At 45.8% G+C, this 19735-nt stretch overlaps 1 protein-coding gene and 1 pseudogene across 2 annotated transcripts; one reads left to right on the forward strand and one right to left on the reverse strand.

The window, feature by feature from the left end:
* The first annotated feature begins 340 nt into the window (after positions 1-340).
* Positions 341-13522, forward strand: LOC146557318 (uncharacterized). 2 transcript variants are annotated; one of them, XM_085249834.1, is made up of 7 exons: positions 341-471; positions 1265-1370; positions 8140-8324; positions 8452-8600; positions 10055-10196; positions 10339-10478; positions 12368-13522. In XM_085249834.1, exons 1-6 carry the CDS (start codon positions 432-434, stop codon positions 10458-10460), a joined length of 744 nt encoding a protein of 247 aa, XP_085105960.1. In that variant the 5' UTR covers positions 341-431; the 3' UTR covers positions 10461-10478; positions 12368-13522. The 2 variants fall into 2 exon arrangements, with proteins under 2 accessions (XP_085105960.1, XP_085105961.1); XM_085249835.1 differs by having other exon boundaries at positions 10339-10465.
* A 2895-nt stretch (positions 13523-16417) lies between these two features.
* Positions 16418-17975, reverse strand: LOC146557319 (uncharacterized; annotated as a pseudogene).
* Between the last annotated feature and the right edge of the window lie 1760 nt (positions 17976-19735).

The following is a 19735-nucleotide window of genomic DNA, read 5'->3' on the forward strand; positions in this document are numbered from 1 at the left end:
TACTAAGAGTAGCTGTAGATAATATTACATCTGTGAGACTGTTCAGAAGGCAGCTTAGATATATTCATTGCCATGCAGATGCAGTCTTTCGATCCCTGAAGCCTCATAACAAACACTAATTAGTTAAACTGCAGTAATGTCTGTGAATGCTTAGGAATGTTTATTTAAATGCTTTAACTAATTATTTTATTTAACTTAGATCTGTACTTTTTAAGCTCTGTCATTTAATATTTTAAAATTTTTAATTTAAGTTCTTTCTTTTTGTAATTTCTAGCTTAGCAAGCTCCACCTCCTGTGGAAACTGTGGTCAAACATCCCAAAACCTCAGTCGGGTCACATGACATCTGAGCTGTCTGTGCTTCCTGAGCGCGCACACACACACACACACACACAGCTGAAACAGTGCTCAGCTTCTCATTCTCGCCGTCACCATGCTGCTGATCCTGCTCTGCTTCCACACCTTCACCTGGGGTAAGGAGCCGCCGCCAACGGCACACTAACCACAGATGAAGCAACATCCTGTGTGTGATTTTGTCCTTTAATTATGTAAATCGATTATTTTTGCTCCTGAGTCACACTTTAAAGCTTACTTTCATTTCTTCAGCTGACGGTGACTCATTTAATGGTATAACAGAGTCAGCAGTAGGTTATTCCTGATAGGTCAGTTCAGCGCGTCTAACATGAGAAAATGTCCTTTTTCTGTTTGCTGCGACTGTTTCAGGTTAAAAAGGTGAAACAGTCGCAGCTGCTGGAGGGTTAAAGGTTCCTGTGAAACATGGAAGTGGGCTATAAATGTCCAAAGCTCCTGACATGACAGGAAAGGATCTGTGAGGCTTTCAAAGAGTTTATTTCAGGTTATAATCATCACTTCTGTGTTTGTTTAAATCAGCCTGTAAACATGTTTAACCTTCATTATTACTGATGCAATAAATGTTCATTCATCTGTTCACTGTAAACACTTTTGACTCTGACACTCTCAGGCAATAAATAACTGATCTGTCCAATCAGAAAACAGACATGAAAGTGAATAAATGACGTCACCACAAACATCAGGTTCACATCTGTTCAGTTTTTAAAAACGTGCCGTGTGCAGCAGACAGATGTTATTCCTCGTTTTTGAATCTTTGTCCCTCTGAGCTCAGGCGTCGTGGCGTCGATGGTTCCTGCTGTCTCTTTAATAAATCATCTGAGGCCGTGATCACATGAATAACAATAATCTGGATTATGCAGGGATTTCTCTGGTTTGCTTTCTTCACCTTTGCAGTCGCGTCTCAGGCGCCGCCGCCTCCACAGAACGTCCAGGTGGAGAAGGGTCAGCTGACGTGGACTCCAGGGGAGCCGGACGTTACCTACACTGTGAATTACCGCAGGTGAGCCCTCACAGCCAGGGAAGGTGCTCTGTTTTAAGGTGGAGCTTCCTTTTCCTTTAGTGATAATTAAAATGAACGAAAGAATTTCATCTCATGCTCCAAACTATACTGAAGATATCATTTTCTGGATTTAGGTCATCACTTTTACAGAAGACAAAACAACAAACAAACAAACAAACTGGATGGGTTAAATAAAACATTTTAATAAGCTAAAAACTACAGAAAGAAATTAAATAGAAATATTTTTAAAATAAAAGGAGCCCAGAACGTACCATTTGAATAATAATTTGAATTAAATAAACTACAGTAAAGATAAACATAGGTTAAAAAAAGAAAAAGAAAAAGAAAGCTAATAACAAGAAATAAAAGTAAAACTGAGAATAAAATCCATTCAAACAGAAAGTGGAAGGCCGACTGTGCCACATAACCACTTCTGTTTTTGAACAGTTTCAGAGGTTCGTCGGTTTATCGATAAATCAGATCATTGACTGAGAATGAGTCTGCAGCTGTTATTCAATGCGGTTTTATTTATATAGCTTCAAATTAGAACAGAAAAAGTACGATCCTGCCCAGCAGGCAGCTTTGGAAATGTGAAGGAGGGCATACAGCTGTGTTTTTCAGATCATTAAACAAATTTAAATATCAGGCAAAGATAAGACAAAATGCAGTTTCTAAATGAAGGTGTTTATTATTAAGGGAAAAACTCCAACCCTACATGGCCCTGTGTGAAAAAGGGATTGTTGCTAAAACCTAGTAACTGGTTGGGCCACCCTTTGCAGCAACTGCTGCAATCAAGCAGCGCTGACCCACTCATCTTTGGACAGTTGATGTCATTCAGCCACATTCGAGGGTTTTCGAGAATGAACTGCCTCTTTGATGCCACAGCATCTCAGTCAGATTCAGGTTCAAACAAGGCCAGTAACCAGGTCTGATTACTAGCAATAGACTCAATACTTGAAATGTGCAATTCACTTGTATTTTTATTTTTTATTCCTATTTATTCTATTTATCCCCTTCGTATATTTTATTTATCTATCCACTTAGCACTTTTAATTCTTATTCTTATTTTTATATTTTTATGACAGTATGTTTACACTGAAGCACCGCAGCAATTTCCTAATGTTGTAAACCTGCTCAACATTTGGCAATAAAACCCTTTCTGATTCTGATTCTGATTTATATTGTCTCTGTATTTATATATATGTGTGTGTGTGTGTGTGTGTATATATATATAATATTCTGTAACTCTGTAACTTCTGTCGGTGCTGTGCTTTTTTGGAAATCGAATTTCCCAGAGGAACCCACCCGAGGGATTAATAAAGTTCTATCTAATCTAATCTAATCTAGCAGACCAGCTACCACAACTTGTACTTTAGCCTGACACATTTCTTTCTTACTATTTAAACCAATACAGTGGAACCCCGACTTAGGAAATTAATCCGTTCCCGAGGGTCTTTCGTAAGTCGAAAGCTTTCGTAAGTCAAAGCACCCATTGCGCGTTTTGAGTGAGGCGATGCTGAACGATATAGGCTACAGGCTAATTGCTAACTAGAACAACAATACGTCATTCAAGTGGAACAGCGAAGCGCAAGTACGGAAGCCAAGGGGTTGTCACATGATTCGGATGGCATTTTGTTACTTGGGCATTTTGCCGTAACACGGGCAGAAATATTGCCGTTCAGTGCCTTCGTAACTTAAATTTTTCGTGAAACGGGGTATTCGTAACTCGGGGTTCCACTGTGTAGTCGTGCTGATAGATTTCTTTCATTAGATACAGCAGCAATTCTTTATCATGTGGAACAATTGAGATGTACTTTGAAACTGCACTTCACACTGACTGAAAGGGTTGTTTCACTTGTCAGGCCTGCAAGGATCGAAGTGTAAACTGAGTTGGAAATCCCCGGCCTACAGGAAGCACGTTTACTGTATGAATTCAATGCTGTCCAGCCGAGAGATATAATCTCTCCAGCGTGTCCTGGGTCTGCTCCGGGGCCTCCTCCGGTGGGACATGCCCAGAACACTTCACCCAGGAGGCGCCCAGGGGGCATCCTTGTCAGCTGCCCGAACCACCTCAACTGGCTCCTTTCGATGTGGAGCAGCAGCGGCTCTACTCTGAGCCCCTCCCGAATGGCCGAACTTCTCACCCTATCTCTAAGGGAGAGGCCAGCCACCCTTCGGAGGAAGCTCATTTCCGCCGCTTGTATCAGCGATCTTGTTCTTTCAGTCACTACCCACAGCTCGTGGCCGTAGGCAAGGGCAGGGGCCTAGATCGACTGGTAAATTGAGAACTTCGCTTTTACACTCAGCTCTCCCACAGCACCAATCCGTCTGTCGATCTCCCGCTCCCTTCTCCCATCACTCGTGAACAAGACCCCGAGATACTTAAACTCCTCCGCTTGGGGCAGGAACTTATCCCTGACCCGGAGTGAGCACTCCACCCTTTTCCGGCTGAGAACCATGGCCTCAGATTTAAAGGTGCTGATTCTCATTCCCAGCGTTTCGCACTCTGCTGCAAACTGTTGCAGTGCGAGCTGGAGGCCATCACCTGATGAAGCTCCAGAAATATTTGTTCAGTTCTCTTTCAAACCCCAGCAGCTGTCTATTGCAAATTTTGAGTGTCCACTAAAACAAAAACAAAAATAAACGCGTTCTAAAATCTCACCTGTTTGTTTTTATTAAGGCATACATGTACCTTATTTTTATAAATAGAGATTTCGCTATTGAGGTTAAACATGATATATAAGTCACTTAGATCACTTCGAAATGTTAATGTTTGGTTTATTTCAGTGTTTTATTTGTTCCTGAGTGTTGCATCTTCAAAAAATAAATTGTACAATTGTACAAATCGTGAGTCCATTCTCCAGTGCGTTCTCGACAAGTCCAGACTCGCCGGGAACGCACGGGAGCGTGGACTTGCTTACTTGAGAGTTGAGAAAGGGCCAAAGAGCGATTCAGAAGACCCGTATGAGAATATCACCAAGGGAACAGTTTACCCTGCCCAGGATAGGGTTACCGGGGCCCCGCCCTGGAGCCAGGCCAGGGGAGGGTGCCCGAGGGCAAGCATCTGGTGACCGAACCTTAGTCCATGGGGCCCGGCTGAGCACAACCTCGAAAAGGGGACAAGGGTACATCTGTCACCATCTTACAATGCTGTGATTGCAGCCATTCCCCAACTCTCTGTGAATGGGACTCATGGCCATTGATCAGTGTTTGTTGATCAATAATCTTGAGAATTTGCATAATTAAGATTAAGGAACTGACCTCCCAGCCCATTGTTCCTTCAGTGGGCTGGTTTCAGTCATTATGCAAATGTCCTGTTTATAAGATTGAAACCTGCAGTCAGCTGAGACTGAAGACGTCACCTGATGATGACGAAAAAGCTGGTGCCCTGTTGTAAAAGCTGTCCTTGAGTCAGTTTGTCTGGACCCTCAGCAGCCTGACTCTCCTGCCAGATGGCAGCAGCTTGAACGCCCGGTGTCCTGGGTGTGTGCAGTCCCGTAGGATGCTGCATGCCCTCTTGAGACAGCGAGTGCTGTACAGGTCAGGGAGGAAGTCCAGTGATTTTTTTTTGTCTTTCTGTGTGCTATGGTGCAGCTGGAGAACCACACACAGATAGAAAAGTGTGTATAAGAGGGGGCTGAGGACACACCCCTGTGGGACGCCTACGTTCAGAATGAGGGTGGAGGAGGTGTGCTCTCCCATCCTGACGTTATGGGGTCTAACGCTCAGGAAGTCCAATATCCAGCTGCACAGTGAGCTGCTGAGTCCTAAGTTGCTTAGTTTATTAACCAGTTTGTGGGGTTGGACTGTATTGAAGGCGGAGCTGAAACAAACAGCATTCTCAGGTGTCACTACTGTACAGATGCAGGATGTCAGCACACTTTCAATGGAGCAGCAGTAGAAGCTCCTTCTTCAGGTCCATTTTTCTGAGGATTGTCAGAAAGTGGAGACACTGTTGGGTCTTCTTTACAACAGCCGAGGTGTTTGAGCACCATTGGAGGTCTGTGTCTATGTGCACACCCAGGAACTTGAAACTGGACACCCTTTCCACGCACTCCCCATTGATGCTGACAGGCTGCAGCTCAGACTTCCTCCTTCTGAAGTCGACTACCAGCTCTGTTGTCTTGGTGGTTTTGAGGTCCAGGTTGTTGTCGGCACACCAATCTGACAGCCTCTGAACCTCAGCTCTGTACGCCGTCTCCCCAGAGATGAGCCCCACCACGGTGGTATCATCTGCAAACTTGATGACTGCGTTGTCTGGGTGGGAACTAACACAGTCATGTGTGTACAGAGTTTACAGTAGGGGGCTCAGTACACAGTCTTGTGGAGAGCCGATGTTAAGGCTGAGGGCTGAGGGAAGATGAGGCCCCACTCTAACTCTGTACACGGTCTGACAGGAAGTCTCTGATCTAGCAGGAGGTGGTAGAAGGAAGTCCGATATCCAGCAGTTTTACTGTTAGTCTCACCGGGAGTATGATATTAAAACCAGAGCCAAAGTCAACAAAGAGCAGCCTGGTGTCACATCGCTGTTGTTCCAGGTGAGAGATGGTGGTGTGGAGCGTTGTAACAATGGCATCTTCAGTAGATCTGTTAGCTCTGTGTGCAAACTGGAGCAGGTTGAGTGTGGGTGGCATGCAGGACATGATGTGATGTCGGACCAGTTTCTCAAAGCACTTCACGCCCTGCTGACTTAAATATTGTACTGGGTCCTGTGGTGGGTTGTTGTTGGGCTGGCAGCGGGAGAGCTGCATCTCTGTGTGTATTGTGAACGGCATCGTGTGTGTGCTAATAAAGCATGCTGCAAAGCATGTTAATGTCACCGGGTCTGCCGTGGTCATTCACGATCTCTAAAATTAGAAATATCCTGTCTCAGAGTGACGCTGAAAAACTAGTTCATGCATTTATTACTTCCAGGCTGGACGACTGTAAGTCATTATTATCAGGAAGTCCTGACAATGACCCTGGCTCTGCTGGAGGTTTCTTCCTGTTAAAGGGGAGTTTTTCCTTCCCACTGATGCCAAAGCGCAGGGTATTATTGTAGGGTCTTTACTTTACAATATAAAGCACCTTGAGGCAAATGTTGTTGTCATTTGTCGCTATATAAACAAAATTGAATTGAGTTGAATCGATTCGTTACTGGGGAATCCTCTTCACACACTGGGGTGACTGGAGTTCCATGTAGGTCTGTCCCCAGTCAATCTGAGCAATTGGGGTAGAAGAGCCTTATTTAGGTAGATGACCAAGAATGTTGGTCACTCTGATATCGCTCCAGTGTTGCTTTGTGGAGAAAGGACTACAATTTGTGCAGCATCCCACCAATCAGATCTGCATGGTGGAGTGATCAGACAGAAGTCACTCTTCCGTAAAAGATCCAAAGTTGTCGTAGGATTGTGGAGGGGTGTGGCTTGGGCGCGGCTGCAGGGGAGGCTAAGACACACCGGAACTCCATTAGCTCGTCACGCCTCCCGTGAGTAAAAGAGTGTGCTGGGACCTGAGGTTGTGGTTGTGTGTAAGAAGGAGCACCTGAATAAAGAAAAGTGTGTAAAGAGCGAACTACATGGTCGGGTCCGTCACAGTGGTGCTGAAACCCGGGAGGTGGCATGGCGGAACCTCGACCGGGCCAGCCAATGGACACGCTGGCCCGAATGGTGGTTGAGCTTGCAGCTACGTGAAGGGAGCAGGTGGTGGTGTCTCGCCGCCAGTTGGAACGGCTGCAGGACCGTTCCGAGCTCCAGATGCAACTGATATTGAGTCTGGAAGCTTGGTTGGTTCCTGACGGACACCGCCGCCAGCCTGACCGGCGTTCCTAGACCGCATTGGGGAGGGAGACGACCCCCATGGTGTTGCAGATGTCCATGCACGAGAGGGACCTGTTTTGCAAGCCAGCGGTCTGCGTGCTATCTGGACCAGCTCATGCCGAGCCAGAGGTCGCCCAGAACAGGGACCTGCCCAGGCTGAGTTGGAGGTCTGCGCGCCATCTGAACCTGCCACATTCATGTCAGAGGTCACCGTGCTGTCTGGTCCAAGCGGCGTCCTCGGCAGAGGCCAGCACCGTCTGAACCTGGATTGTTTACACCAGAGGTCAGCGTTTGTGGTCTAGCCTGCCGGCGGCCTGCCAAGCTGCATGTGAGACGCGGCTTACCTCCTCGACTGCTGCGCCGTCGCTGGACACACTCGGTCGGCCCCGGACACAACTCATCCCTGCCGCTAGTCCATGGGCCACGGATGCACATGGCCATGGCCGATTGGGCTAGGCTGGATGGCTGCCCGACCTAGGTTGGGTGTGGCCTGGGCACGGCTGCAGGGGAGGCTGAGACACACCGGACCTCCATTAGCTCATAACGCCTCCCATGAATAAGAGCGTGCCGGCACCTGAGGTTGTGGTTGTGTGTGGGGCTGCAGCTGGAAAGCTGCGACCGAGTGAGCGAACTATGTGATCTGTCATTCCTGTCGCAAGGATGAAAAATGAATTTTGGAATAAAGCTGTAACATGAAAAATTGTAGAACAAGTGAAGTGTTGTCAAGACCTTTGAGGTGCATTGTGTTCATCCCGCTGTAACCATGTTTCTGTAACACAGAGCAAATTAATATATTGATAAATTACTAGCACATGTACCAGCAGCAACTTTACTGCACTGTTCTTATTATTAAATATGTTGCTGATGGACAGTTGTCTGCTGTGCTGCAGTTCTCCACCCGCTGCAGGGATTTCATGGAGAGAACGCTGAGCAGATGTTTTCTCTGACTCGTTTCTGTTCCTCATCCTCAGATTTAACTCTGATAAATGGGAAGCTCTTCCAGCCTGCATCCAGACGCCTTTCCATTCCTGCAACATATCAGCGGTTGGGCCGCGCGACACTAACGACTCGCCCGAGAACAGCTGCGTGACGCTGCGTGTGCGGGCCGAGAGACGGGGGCTGAGATCTGAGGGTGTTAACGCCTGCAGCAGATACGGTGAGAACCCTCAGATATGTGTCAGCGCTGTCTGTGGGTGAAGCTGTGAGACTCGAGGTGTTAACCATCCTGACCACAGTGTGAACCACGAGCTGCTGCTGTGCTGACGCTCGCTCTGCTCTTCCAGGTGACGTCTGCACGCCTCCGTTAAGCATTTTGACCCGGCCTGGATCACTCACCGTATTCCTTAACGATGACCACGAGCTGGCGAAGGAACACGACAGCAATGCCAAGCACATGATTTACTTTGGCAGAGAGGGAGAGAGTCCTCTGCAGGTGAGAACACGGAGTGATTCCTCCAGGTGTTTATGCTCACCTGATGTTACAGCACGTGTCACTGCTCAGAATATATCTGATATTTTTATTTTTTTTTTAAAGAAAGATGTGCACATGTGTCTGTCAGTGTGTGCAGGCAGGTCCAAGCATATTTGGACAGTTTGCCTCTGCACCAACAGACAGTCTGCACAAACTGTTTCAGAATTACAGCTATTTTTACACAGTTCCCATTTTCAGAGACTCAAAGTGACTGAGAAGCAGTTTCGTGTCCAGATGAATCCTGCGCCTTCATTTTTAGAACTAAACTGAAGCCAGAGAGTCATGTGTCCGCCACTTCAGGCTGTTACTGACTGCAAGAGATTTTCAGCCACATTAAAAACTCATATATATATATATATATATATATATATATATATATATATATATATATATATATATATATATATATATATAAAGAACAACATTTGACATCATGATAGTTTTTCATAAAATAGTGAAACGGTCTCAGATTTCCCTCTGCTGCCGTATATATATATATATGGCAGCACAAGAACAAGCTCTGAGCACAAGATCCATAGAGGCTGGGGTCTATCACACCAGGCAAGACCCCAGGTGCAGGCTGTGTAAAGATGCCCCAGAGACAATCCAGCACATAACAGCAGGGTGCAAGATGCTAGCAGGCAAGGCATACATGGAACGCCATAACCAAGTGGCCGGCATAGTGTACAGGAACATCTGTGCCGAGTATAACCTAGAAGTCCCGAGGTCAAAATGGGAGATGCCCCCAAGGGTGGTGGAGAATGACCGAGCTAAGATCCTGTGGGACTTCCAGATACAGACGGACAAAATGGTGGTGGCTAACCAACCGGACATAGTGGTGGTAGACAAACAGAAGAAGACGGCCGTAGTGATCGATGTAGCGGTTCCGAATGACAGCAATATCAGGAAGAAGGAACACGAGAAGCTGGAGAAATACCAAGGGCTCAGAGAAGAGCTCGAGAGGATGTGGAGGGTGAAGGTAACGGTGGTCCCCGTGGTAATCGGAGCACTAGGTGCGGTGACTCCCAAGCTAGGCGAGTGGCTCCAGCAGATCCCGGGAATAACATCGGAGATCTCTGTCCAGAAGAGCGCAGTCCTGGGAACAGCTAAGATACTGCAGGACCCTCAAGCTCCCAGGCCTCTGGTAGAGGACCCGAGCTTGAAGGATAAACCGCCCGCAGGGGCGTGCTGGGTGTTTTTTGTTTTTTTTTTATATACATATATATAAAATTCAGTTAGTTTGTCCACTTACTTTTAATTGTTTTGGTTAAATTATTATTTCAGACATCAGCAGCAAAAACTAAACCTGCATGTTTAACAACTGGAATCGCTCAGAGAGTCAACATTTTAAAATTACAACAGGAGCCCAAGCAAAGTAAATATCAAGTAAATATCTTCTAATTTCATATTGTCAGGAGTATGAAGACACCATAGCCTCCATGACCATTGAAGACCTGGAGGAGGGGCAGCGGTACTGTGTTCAGGTGGCCTATACGGTCCACGGGGACCTCGTGGAACCACGCAGCTGCATCCAGTGTGAGGTCATCCCTGCATCAGGTAAGCTGCTCTTCTTGGTGTAACGTTCCTTTAACGCGCTCCGACTCCAACCAGAGACACAGATGTAAACGACTCCGCTGCTTTTGAATCAGCTGAAGGTTTTAAAGCTGCAGCAGTAAACTCACTGCGTCTGTTTTCTCAGAACACGTGAACAGGACGCCGATGATCGTGGGGCTGCTCTTCGGCATCGTGGTCCTCGCCATTCTTGCATTGGGATACCTCGGGTTTTTCCAAACTGAGAAAATCAAACGCTGCCTACACTAACCATGGTATGCCTCACCGGTAAGAAGCAACACTGCTGCACACACTCACCACACAGACACCAGTGGGTGCTGTATCCACTCCGAGCGTGTCAGCGGGGCACGTAAAAGAGCTGATTCGACAGTTTGAAAGCCTTCTACTCACGATTACTCAGTGTGTAAGACTGATGTGATTCTTCTTGGTGACTGGTGAGTCAATGAAATGTCCAATGGTGTTAAACACTGGAGAGTACCAGAGTTTACTCGAGAAAGAAAAGTCATTTTCTGTGGTAGAAAAACTTGTTTGACCTTGAATTTCCTGCCACATAACTGGTGGGAGTGTTACAACCAGCTCTGGTCGTCACGCCAGTTTGCTCGGCTTTTGGTTTGTCTTCCTATCAGACAGCGAGTCTCACATCTTTGTATTTACCAACAAACACGTGACATTTCACATTTAACCAACAGAACGTGAGCGGCTGAAATCTCCCAGAGTGACACTTAGACATAAGATCGGTGTTTCACTCACACTGAAACTGACACAGAGTGAAGTGAAACACACAAACAGAACCATATTTACAACACTAGTTAACTTCTGGTAAATCGGCTCCAGTCATCACTCTTGCCTCCTGGGAACTCTCTCTATCACTTCCTCTTTGTCTTCTAACTGACACCCAACCTGTGGGCCACTGACAACATTCAGCATCAACTATTTGATTTCAAACTCATGATCCCGTCTGACCCTCTCTTCACCTCCACTGCTCACAAACACAAACGATTGCCCATCCTCCACTGGTCTTCCTGTTGACACCGCGGCACAACAGTTTGAATCCACCTCCAATGATCCTGCTCTTACTTCCCCTCTATCTGTACAACTCATAGTCCCTACATGCTTTAACTTCCTGCTCTCATGTCCACACTTCTGTCTTTCCTTCTCTCTCACTGCCTGCTAACATGCCTTCCCCCAAATCCACAAAACCCCACAACAAAGAAAAACAAAGAAAGGAAAACACTGAGCCACAAACTCTGTCAATTCTAAAAGTGTGGAAAAGTTAATAACAGGCTAAAATTCTAACATGAAACTAAAACAGAGAGCATACTGAACCGGGAACCTTTCAGCATCCTCTGGGTTCAAAGGCACTATCAAGCTGAGCTAACCAGCAGTGCAGCACCAACATCACAGCTAAAAACACTCTGATTGGTTCTCTGCTTCTCAGTTTGACATTCACAAGAAATTGTGTTTCACATAGTAGTTTATGTGTTCCTCCTTAAAGAAGGAGCAGTTTTTACAAGCTGACCATTAAAGGTTTTAAAGCCCATGAGTTTGTCAGCGCTGAAGATGGTCAAGAGGAAAAGAAAACCAGAAAACCTGGGATCACGCCTCAGATATGGAACAATTCAAAATTGGGAACCGAAAGAAGGTAAGGTGCTTTACCACTGGGAAATAAGACAAGAAATACACAAATGACTGAACAAAAAAACAATCACAGCTAAAAGTGAAAATGAGTAAAAAAAGGTAAAAACCTAAACAAAATAAATTAACATCACATTAAATCTTGTTCTATGGAAATGGCTGTGATAGACACACAGTGTTCAGTTCAGTTATTTGTGACAACAGCGCTCGTCTCAAGGCTCTGATATTGTAAGACTAAGACATAAGAGGCGGGAGACGTGAGCGTCCTCCGCCTGTGAAACTGTTTTGGGGGATGTGTCCTTGTTGCACCTGTTGTTAGTTTCATTAACACCAAAGCAGCTGAACCTGATTAACACCTCTGATACTGAACTAATCAGATCAATATCCCAAAGTTTCACTGACTTGATGTTGAACTGCTCCTCTATTTTGTAACATTTTCTGAGCAGTGTACACCAGACACACTAAAGGCTGCTGGTCACATTAACACTATAAACTGATGTTTTCTGCTTGTGTGATTACAGATGCAGTGAGAGTCGTGTTTCCCAGGCTGCTAATGGTGACATCCAGAAGCCTTCAGCAGGCAGCAGGTAGAGGACATTCAAGAAGCTGTGCTGCTGTCCAAGACGACGTCTTACTTCTTAAACCTAAACACACAAACTTCTCAAAACCGAGTCTGATGGAGGACTTTATTATGGCAGAGCTTGTGTGTTTCCTACAAACTGGACTAACAGATGAATGAGTTTTCGGATTATTTTCGTGGGCTGCTGGGATGTATGCGTTTGGACCGTGATGAGGGGAAAACAAGATTTCTGAAGTGACGTAATAGGATAGGTTAAAAAAGCTGATACTGGAGTCTGCTCAACTGCAGGAGGAGGACGTCTCCTGAGAAGCAGTTTAGAGGATTCTGACTCTTACAGTAACTTGTACTGTGTACTAGCTAGCATGACGGAGTTTCTATACAGTTGGGTGGGTGCTATGATGTTACTGGTGAACTTTATTTTATTCATATGGTTACTTAGTAGAGTTGCCAACCGTCCCCTAAAAAACGGAATCCTCTGGTATTCAGAATTAATATTACCGTTTCGTATTGAGCTGAAAATAAACGTGATTTGTCTTCAGCTACAATAAAAAAAAAAGACAAAAAGCTGGAGTTATTCTGTCTTTACGCTGTCAGATTGAACTGTTTCTGAGAGACTAATAACACCAGGATCCTTTTCTAAGTAGCTGACAGCTGGTAACTGTGCAGGGGCGGATCTAGAAAAGTGTTGCCAGGGGCCCAGGCAGGGCATTAACAGGGAAGGGGGGGCACAAAGATATACTTTTCTTTCTTATTCTCATTTAAAATGTCTCGCTTTTAACAAATAATTATCCGAATCTTACAACCAAAGTTTTCATCTGATGTCAAATTTATAGAAATCCATTATTGTACGTAGTACGTTTTTTTCAGGGTCCCAACATAATTTCTTCAGAAAAAAGTACTGTACATGATGCCAGTATTTTCCCACATTTTCCAGATACTGTACAAGTACTTTGTGTAAAATGCCATCAAAAACTCAGTTAAGTTTTATTCTTTCTCACCTGTCTTTCTGTCTCCTTTCACTTATAAAAGGTTGCCATGTTAGAAAAAATATTTTGCCCTGGCATGCTGTTTATTGATGTGGTAAATAAATAGTTTATGAAAATTATAAACTGTCATTTATTATTTTTAATATTCAGTAATGGTCATGTCTCACCTCTAGTCTTCTCTGTCTTAATTTCAGGTTTCCACCATGTGTTGTAGATAGTTCAGGAGGTTAACTCGACCAAGCAGTCTTTGGGTTTCGGCTAAGTACTGTTTAGAATACCAGAATAGGGGGGATGGTGGAGGTTTAAGTTTATTAGACTGATACATATGTACCAACAAGACAGTGTACATCACTGTGACAACGACATTTGTTTTCATTCAAAGGCTATTTGGTTTTTCCTGTAATACCTGGTGGGCCGGTCTCTAGTCAAAATGCCCAGGCTGATTTTTTGTCCCAGTCCAGCCCTGCGGGGGGACACTGAGCAGAGTGTCTCAGTGTGAGGAAAGTGAGGAGCAGGAAATATAAACCCTGCCTTCCTTCGGCCATCACAGGGAACTTGAGGGTCTCTGGCTAATGAGATGGACAAGCTGTGGGCGCTGGTCAGACATCAGAGGGAGGATTGGAAGTTCACTGTGTTGTGCTTCACAGAGACATGGCCGGACCTCAGTGCCACAGTATCTGGCTTTTTCACTGTTCAGGCTGGAACATGTTACTGTGAAGGCTCTGCTCGCCAGACTCGTTACTGTAATAGGTCAAAAGAAACTAAGTTAAGCAGGTGGTGGGGGGATTCATGCAGGAACTGACTACCTCCATCTTCATGCCCATGCTGTCTGCTAGATGATGCACCCCACTAGCAACCCTCAGTAAAGTTCAATCAACAGCCACAGTTATTAACGGTAGCGCTCCTCTAATGATCTATGGCACGTGGAACTTTGCTAGGATTCACATCAGTGGCCGGAGAAGGCCATGGAAAAAGACTCCCTCGAAGCTTTCTGGCCAACTTTCAGGGAACTCAGGAGGGTGCTTTCCCTCACTGTGTGTAGTACAGGTGAAGCACTGCTGGTTTCAACTGAGGATATTGTTGGGTGGTGGAAGACATTCTTCGAGGACCGCCTTAAGTTTAGTGACATGTCTTCTGTAGAGGAAGCAGAGTCTCTGGACTCGTCCATCACTGGGGGCGAAGTCACTGAGGCAGTTAAAAAACTCCTTGGGAGTTGGGAAGAGTTCCAGCCTTAAATGGAGGAGTTTAAGTGTCTCCAGACCTTCAGGAGTGAGGCGAGAGGGGAGCAGGAGATCGACTGGTGCTGCAGCTGCAGTGATGTGGATACCAGTCTGTCGTGGTGAAGAGAGAGCTGAGTCTAAAACCAAAGCTCTCAATTTACCGGTCGATCTTTCTGGGCATGTCCCACATGCTGGAAGAGAAGGCCATGGACAGGGAGGTCTGAGCTTCTCTGCTTAGGCTGCTGCCCCTGCGACCCGGCCTAGGATAAGTGGAAGAACACGGATGGATGGATGACCTGAAAAGTAGGCGCCAGGGATCTGTTCATTTTTAAAGACTAGAATACTCAATAAGACTTAGACTTAGTTCCTCCTACGCCGGGCAGCGCATCGGGCAGCTAGTGATCTCCATCGATGTCGGTCAGCAGCGACTGCTTCAGCTTCGTCCCAGGCAATGTCGACAGTTCTCAGATCGTCCATGAATGTTCGACGCCATGTGGTCTTTGGTCGGCCTTGCTTTCGCTTGCCAGTGCGTGGACGCCATGTCATGGCAATCTTAGCTGGGCGATGAGGGGGTAGGCGTAAAATATGGCCCGCAAAGCGGAAGCGCCTTTCTGCAACAACATCGGCTAATGGGCGGGTGCCTGCTCTTCGTAGGACCTCCTCATTTGTTATTCGGTCCCGGTAGGAAATTCTCAGGATTCGCCACAGGCCACGTTGTTGAAGCACGTTCAGGTGTTGAATAATTGCACTTGTTGAGCACCAGGTTTCACTAGCGTAAAGTGCAGTAGGGAAGACGATAGAGTTCAGTAGTCTGATCTTGACCCTTACATTCAGGGAGGTCGAGTTCCAAATAGGTTGGAGATGTCGCAGGACACCAACTGCCTTCCCTACTCTGGCGTCGACATCCCGATCAGAGACCCCGTCATTCGAGATGATGCTGCCAAGATATGTAAAATTCTCCACCTCTTCAGCACGTTGTTGGCTGATCATGACAGGAATGCGGGCACGTGCATAGCCAACTCGGAGTACCTTGGTTTTTTTGGCGGTGAGTCATAATCCAACTTTCGTCGCCTCCCTCTGCAGGGCCGCGGTCAACTTTTGGAGGTCTTCCTGAGTCGAGCCCAGCAGGGCGATGTCATCTGCGAAGTCCAAGTCAGTGAGATTACGCGCTTCGTGCCAGGGCACACCGATGCCAGCTTGGTCAACTGATCGTCGCATGATGAAGTCAATTACCAACAGGAAGAGGAAAGGGGATAGCATGCATCCTTGTCGGACTTGTCTTGAAGAAATATGTGCAGCCGTCATCTGTCCGGACGCAGCAACGGGAGTTGGAGTCGAGACAACGCAAGGCATCTACAAACTGCTGAGGGACTCCATAGTGGCGTAGGATTGCCCATAGAGTCGGCCGGTGGACGCTGTCAAAAGCCTTCTCGAAGTCAATGAAATTAATAGAAATCTTCCTTTGGTATTCCAATGTTTGTTCAATGATCATGCGGAGGGTGAAGATTTGCTCGACGCATGACCGGCCACTCTGAAACCCAGCCTGCTCTTCTCGCAATCGTTCGTTCACTGCGTGTCGTAGCCGATTCAAAAGAGCGAGGCAAAACACTTTCCCGGGTACTGACAGCAACGTGATGCCCCGCCAGTTGTTACAGTCACCCAAATCACCTTTTTTTGGAAGTTTGATGATGGTGCCTTTTGTCCAATCATCGGGTACATGTGATGTTGACCAGCAGGCGTTTAGGAGTCTTGTAAGGGCGGCTTCAAGATGGGGTCCATCATGCTTCAGCATTTCGGCGAGGATTTCGTCCAGGCCTGCGGCCTTTCCACTCTTGAGGAGTCGGATGTGATGGTGATGGTGATTTGTCCAATATCGACAGGAAGAAGATCCATGGAAGGTGCCAGGTCTTCGGTCTCGAACCGTTGGGGTGGCTCAGGTTGGTTCAGAGTATCGCGGAAGTGTTCGACCCATCGTTGGTCTTGTTCAGCTGCAGTAAGGAGGACATGTCCATTTTTGTCTTGGATTGGAACACCGCGGCCACCACGAGCCCCAGTTAGATCTCGTACAATGCGATATAAGGTTCGGGTATCGTTCCGATCGGCTGCTTCTTGGGCTTCGATGCCTTTAGCTTCGATCCATTCATGCTTTTCATGCCGGCAGCTGCGTTTGACCTGTCGGGCAAGGTCTTGGTAGGTGGCCATGGCCCTCTCACGCTGGTGAGTCAAAGGCCACCTGGTCCCGAACTGACTTTGCCAAGCGACGTTGATCTGTAAGTTCCCATGAACGGTCGGAGATCCAGCGCTCCTTAAAGCCTCCCCGTCGGTGACCAATCTTCAATTCTGCTGCACCGACCACAGCCTCTTTTAGCTCATCCCAGAGTGTATCTGGATTTTTGTTGTTATTTCCTTCCGCAGCAAGGAGCTGGAAGCGGTTTCTCAATTCGAGTTGAAATTCCGCTGCCGTATTTGCGTTTTTAGGCGTTGAACGTTAAAAGGACTTGGCCGCTGCAGTCGTGGTTGGAGGCTCTTCAGGTGAAGTTTACATTTGGCAATTAGCAGGTAGTGATCAGAGTCAATGTCGGCTCCACGCCACACTCTAACATCGCTAATGGTGGATGCCCAGCGGGATGATATGCAGATGTAGTCGATCTCGCTTGTATATCCGCCACCGGGGGCCTTCCACGTCGCCTTGTGTATCCGATTGTGGCCGAAGAAGGTGTTCTTGATGGTCAGCCGGTTTGCCACACAGAACGAGATCAGCCGCCCACCGTTTTCATTTGTCATTGCTGCAATTCCAAACGGGCCGATAGCTGATTCCAGGCCGTCCCGGTTACTGCTTATTTACGCGTTGAAATCTCCGCCCACGATCAGCAAATCATGGATCCTGGAGCATCGCATAGAACCCATCTTGTCAGTATCGTCAGCCTCTTCTGTTGGAGCGTATACTTGAAGAATTGTGACTTTCACATGCCTAGCTTGGAAACGAGCCAAGATTAGGCGGTCTGAAATGGGCTTCCAGGCCAGCAATAATGTTGTTGCACGTTGCGAGAGGATGAAGCCCACGCCACGTGCATGGTCTTGGGCATGGCCAGAGTAGAGCACCATCTTTCCATCACTAACCATCTTCCCGCTTCCTGCCCATCGCATTTCTGAGATGCCCAAGATGTCCATATGGTACGAGTCAAATTCATATAGAAGCTGGGCCAATTTACCTGTTTGGTACAGAGTCCGTACATTCCATATTCCATAGTCGATAATGAAATTCACTTGCTGTTTCCGTAGCAGTTGGAGTTTTTACAGGGTGGGGTTGCTAGCCCCACGCCCAACCCTCCTCCTTTCTCATCCGGGCTTGGGACCGGCAATAGCAGAGTTCAATAAGAACCTCCTCAAAACTGACTTTAATGGCAGATACAATATTTTATTTAAGCAAAGAGCTCAAACAGTTAATAATAATAATAATAATAATAATAATAGATTGCATTTATATAGCGCTTTTCGGGACCCCTCAAAGCGCTTTACAATACCACTATTCATTCACTCTCACATATACACACTGGTGAAGGCTACAGTTGTAGCCACAGCTGCCCTGTATGGAATCAGAAGAGACGATCATAATCACAAATCAGTCAGATCGTTTTACAATTTAAAATAAAAAAAGTAAAACTAAAAAATTAAAGTAATGCAATCTAAACTGTTGCTAAATATCTACTGCCAGCTTTGATGAGTTTTTAGTCAGGAGAGAGAGAACACCTCAGCTGTAAATGAGTTCTGGCCTTAGCCACGCTGGATGAAATCCTTTCTGAGGAGAAACAAAACTTCTCAAATCTTCCTCTAACGACCGAGACTGTCCACAGTGAAAACAAGGCGAACCTTTCTATTTCTTCTTCTCTGCTCCACTTTCATCACATTGTGTTTGTTAGGAATTCTCTCTCACTTACTCAGAGAGTTAACTTCAGCTCATAATTTCTGGTGATTAAACTACACTAACTAATGGCTTTGATAAGCTTTAGAGAATAAAATATAAATTAACAGACACTGAAATTATCCCTCATTATCAGAACAATTTCCAACTTGCTGTGTTGCAGGTAAAGAGTGTTTAAATCTGTTATGATTAGCATCATGAAACATCTCTTTATCTGCTGCAACACACGTTGGCAAAATCCATCCATCATCCATCCATCCATTATCCATCGTCCATCTGTAACACTTCCAGCTCTTCAAAAATCACAGACGCTCAGAAAGGTTGGCTTTTCACAGTTTACTCCTGCAGAAGACATAAAACACACTCAACAGGTGTCTTCTGATGGTACCAGCAATTGTATCTCCCTCACAGTGCAAACGCGCGCTGTCTTGACAGACTTACAATTAACTTTTTAATAAAGAAAAATTGGAAAATAATAATTTCTCCCATTTTACAGTCTGTCACACTGAACTTGTATACAAAAAAAAAATCTTATGACTAATAAAAATCCATTTCACAACCGTATAAAACAAAATAACAGGTTACAGAAGTCTCAGTAAACAGTATCACCGGCTAATCATTGCCCTCTAGTGGACAAATTAACAATAGCGCATTACATCTTCACTTGCTTGTGCTTTACAGACAAAATGACTGTTTTTTTTTTTTGTTTGTTTTTTTTTGTTTTTTTGGCCTGTCCCGTTTGGCTCTTTTGCCATCAGAATTGTTGTCTAAAGGCAAAGAAAGATGCCCAACGGATTTACTTTACCAAACTGACCATCCCAGCCTTGCCGTAATGGTCCATTTGATTCACCTTTTATTGTTTATTTTATTTTCACTTACTGAATACGGGACAGACTTGACTGGGGGAAAGAAGGGGAGAAAGAAAGAGGGAAAGAGAAACAGCTGAGAAGAGGGACGGGGGAGAAGGGCAAAAGACAAAAACCAACAGAACGGGCAGAGAAAAAAAAATGCATATATCAATCACCTGGATCACCTGCTGAGAAAGAAAAAAGAAAGCAAGCAGAAGAGAACAAGAGTAATAGAATAAACAACATCACAATGATATATGGGAATATGACAGTAAATACTAAATATTAAACATTATTGTGCAGCACATAAGATCAACAGAACACAGTGTGCTT

Source organism: Mchenga conophoros, linkage group LG16 (assembly GCF_057382185.1).
Source record: "Mchenga conophoros isolate Kocher_MC1m ecotype Shallow Benthic linkage group LG16, M_conophoros_male_GT1.1, whole genome shotgun sequence".
NCBI lineage: Eukaryota > Metazoa > Chordata > Actinopteri > Cichliformes > Cichlidae > Mchenga > Mchenga conophoros.

What these genes read in the sequence shown, in the direction of transcription:
- LOC146557318 (XM_085249834.1), top strand. Translation starts at nt 432, where the DNA reads ATGCTGCTGATCCTGCTCTGCTTCCACACCTTCACCTGGG. An exon ending in CTTCCACACCTTCACCTGGG is followed by an intron (nt 472 to 1,264) that starts GTAAGGAGCCGC and finishes TCACCTTTGCAG; the next exon opens with TCGCGTCTCAGGCGCCGCCG. An exon ending in TACACTGTGAATTACCGCAG is followed by an intron (nt 1,371 to 8,139) that starts GTGAGCCCTCAC and finishes CCTCATCCTCAG; the next exon opens with ATTTAACTCTGATAAATGGG.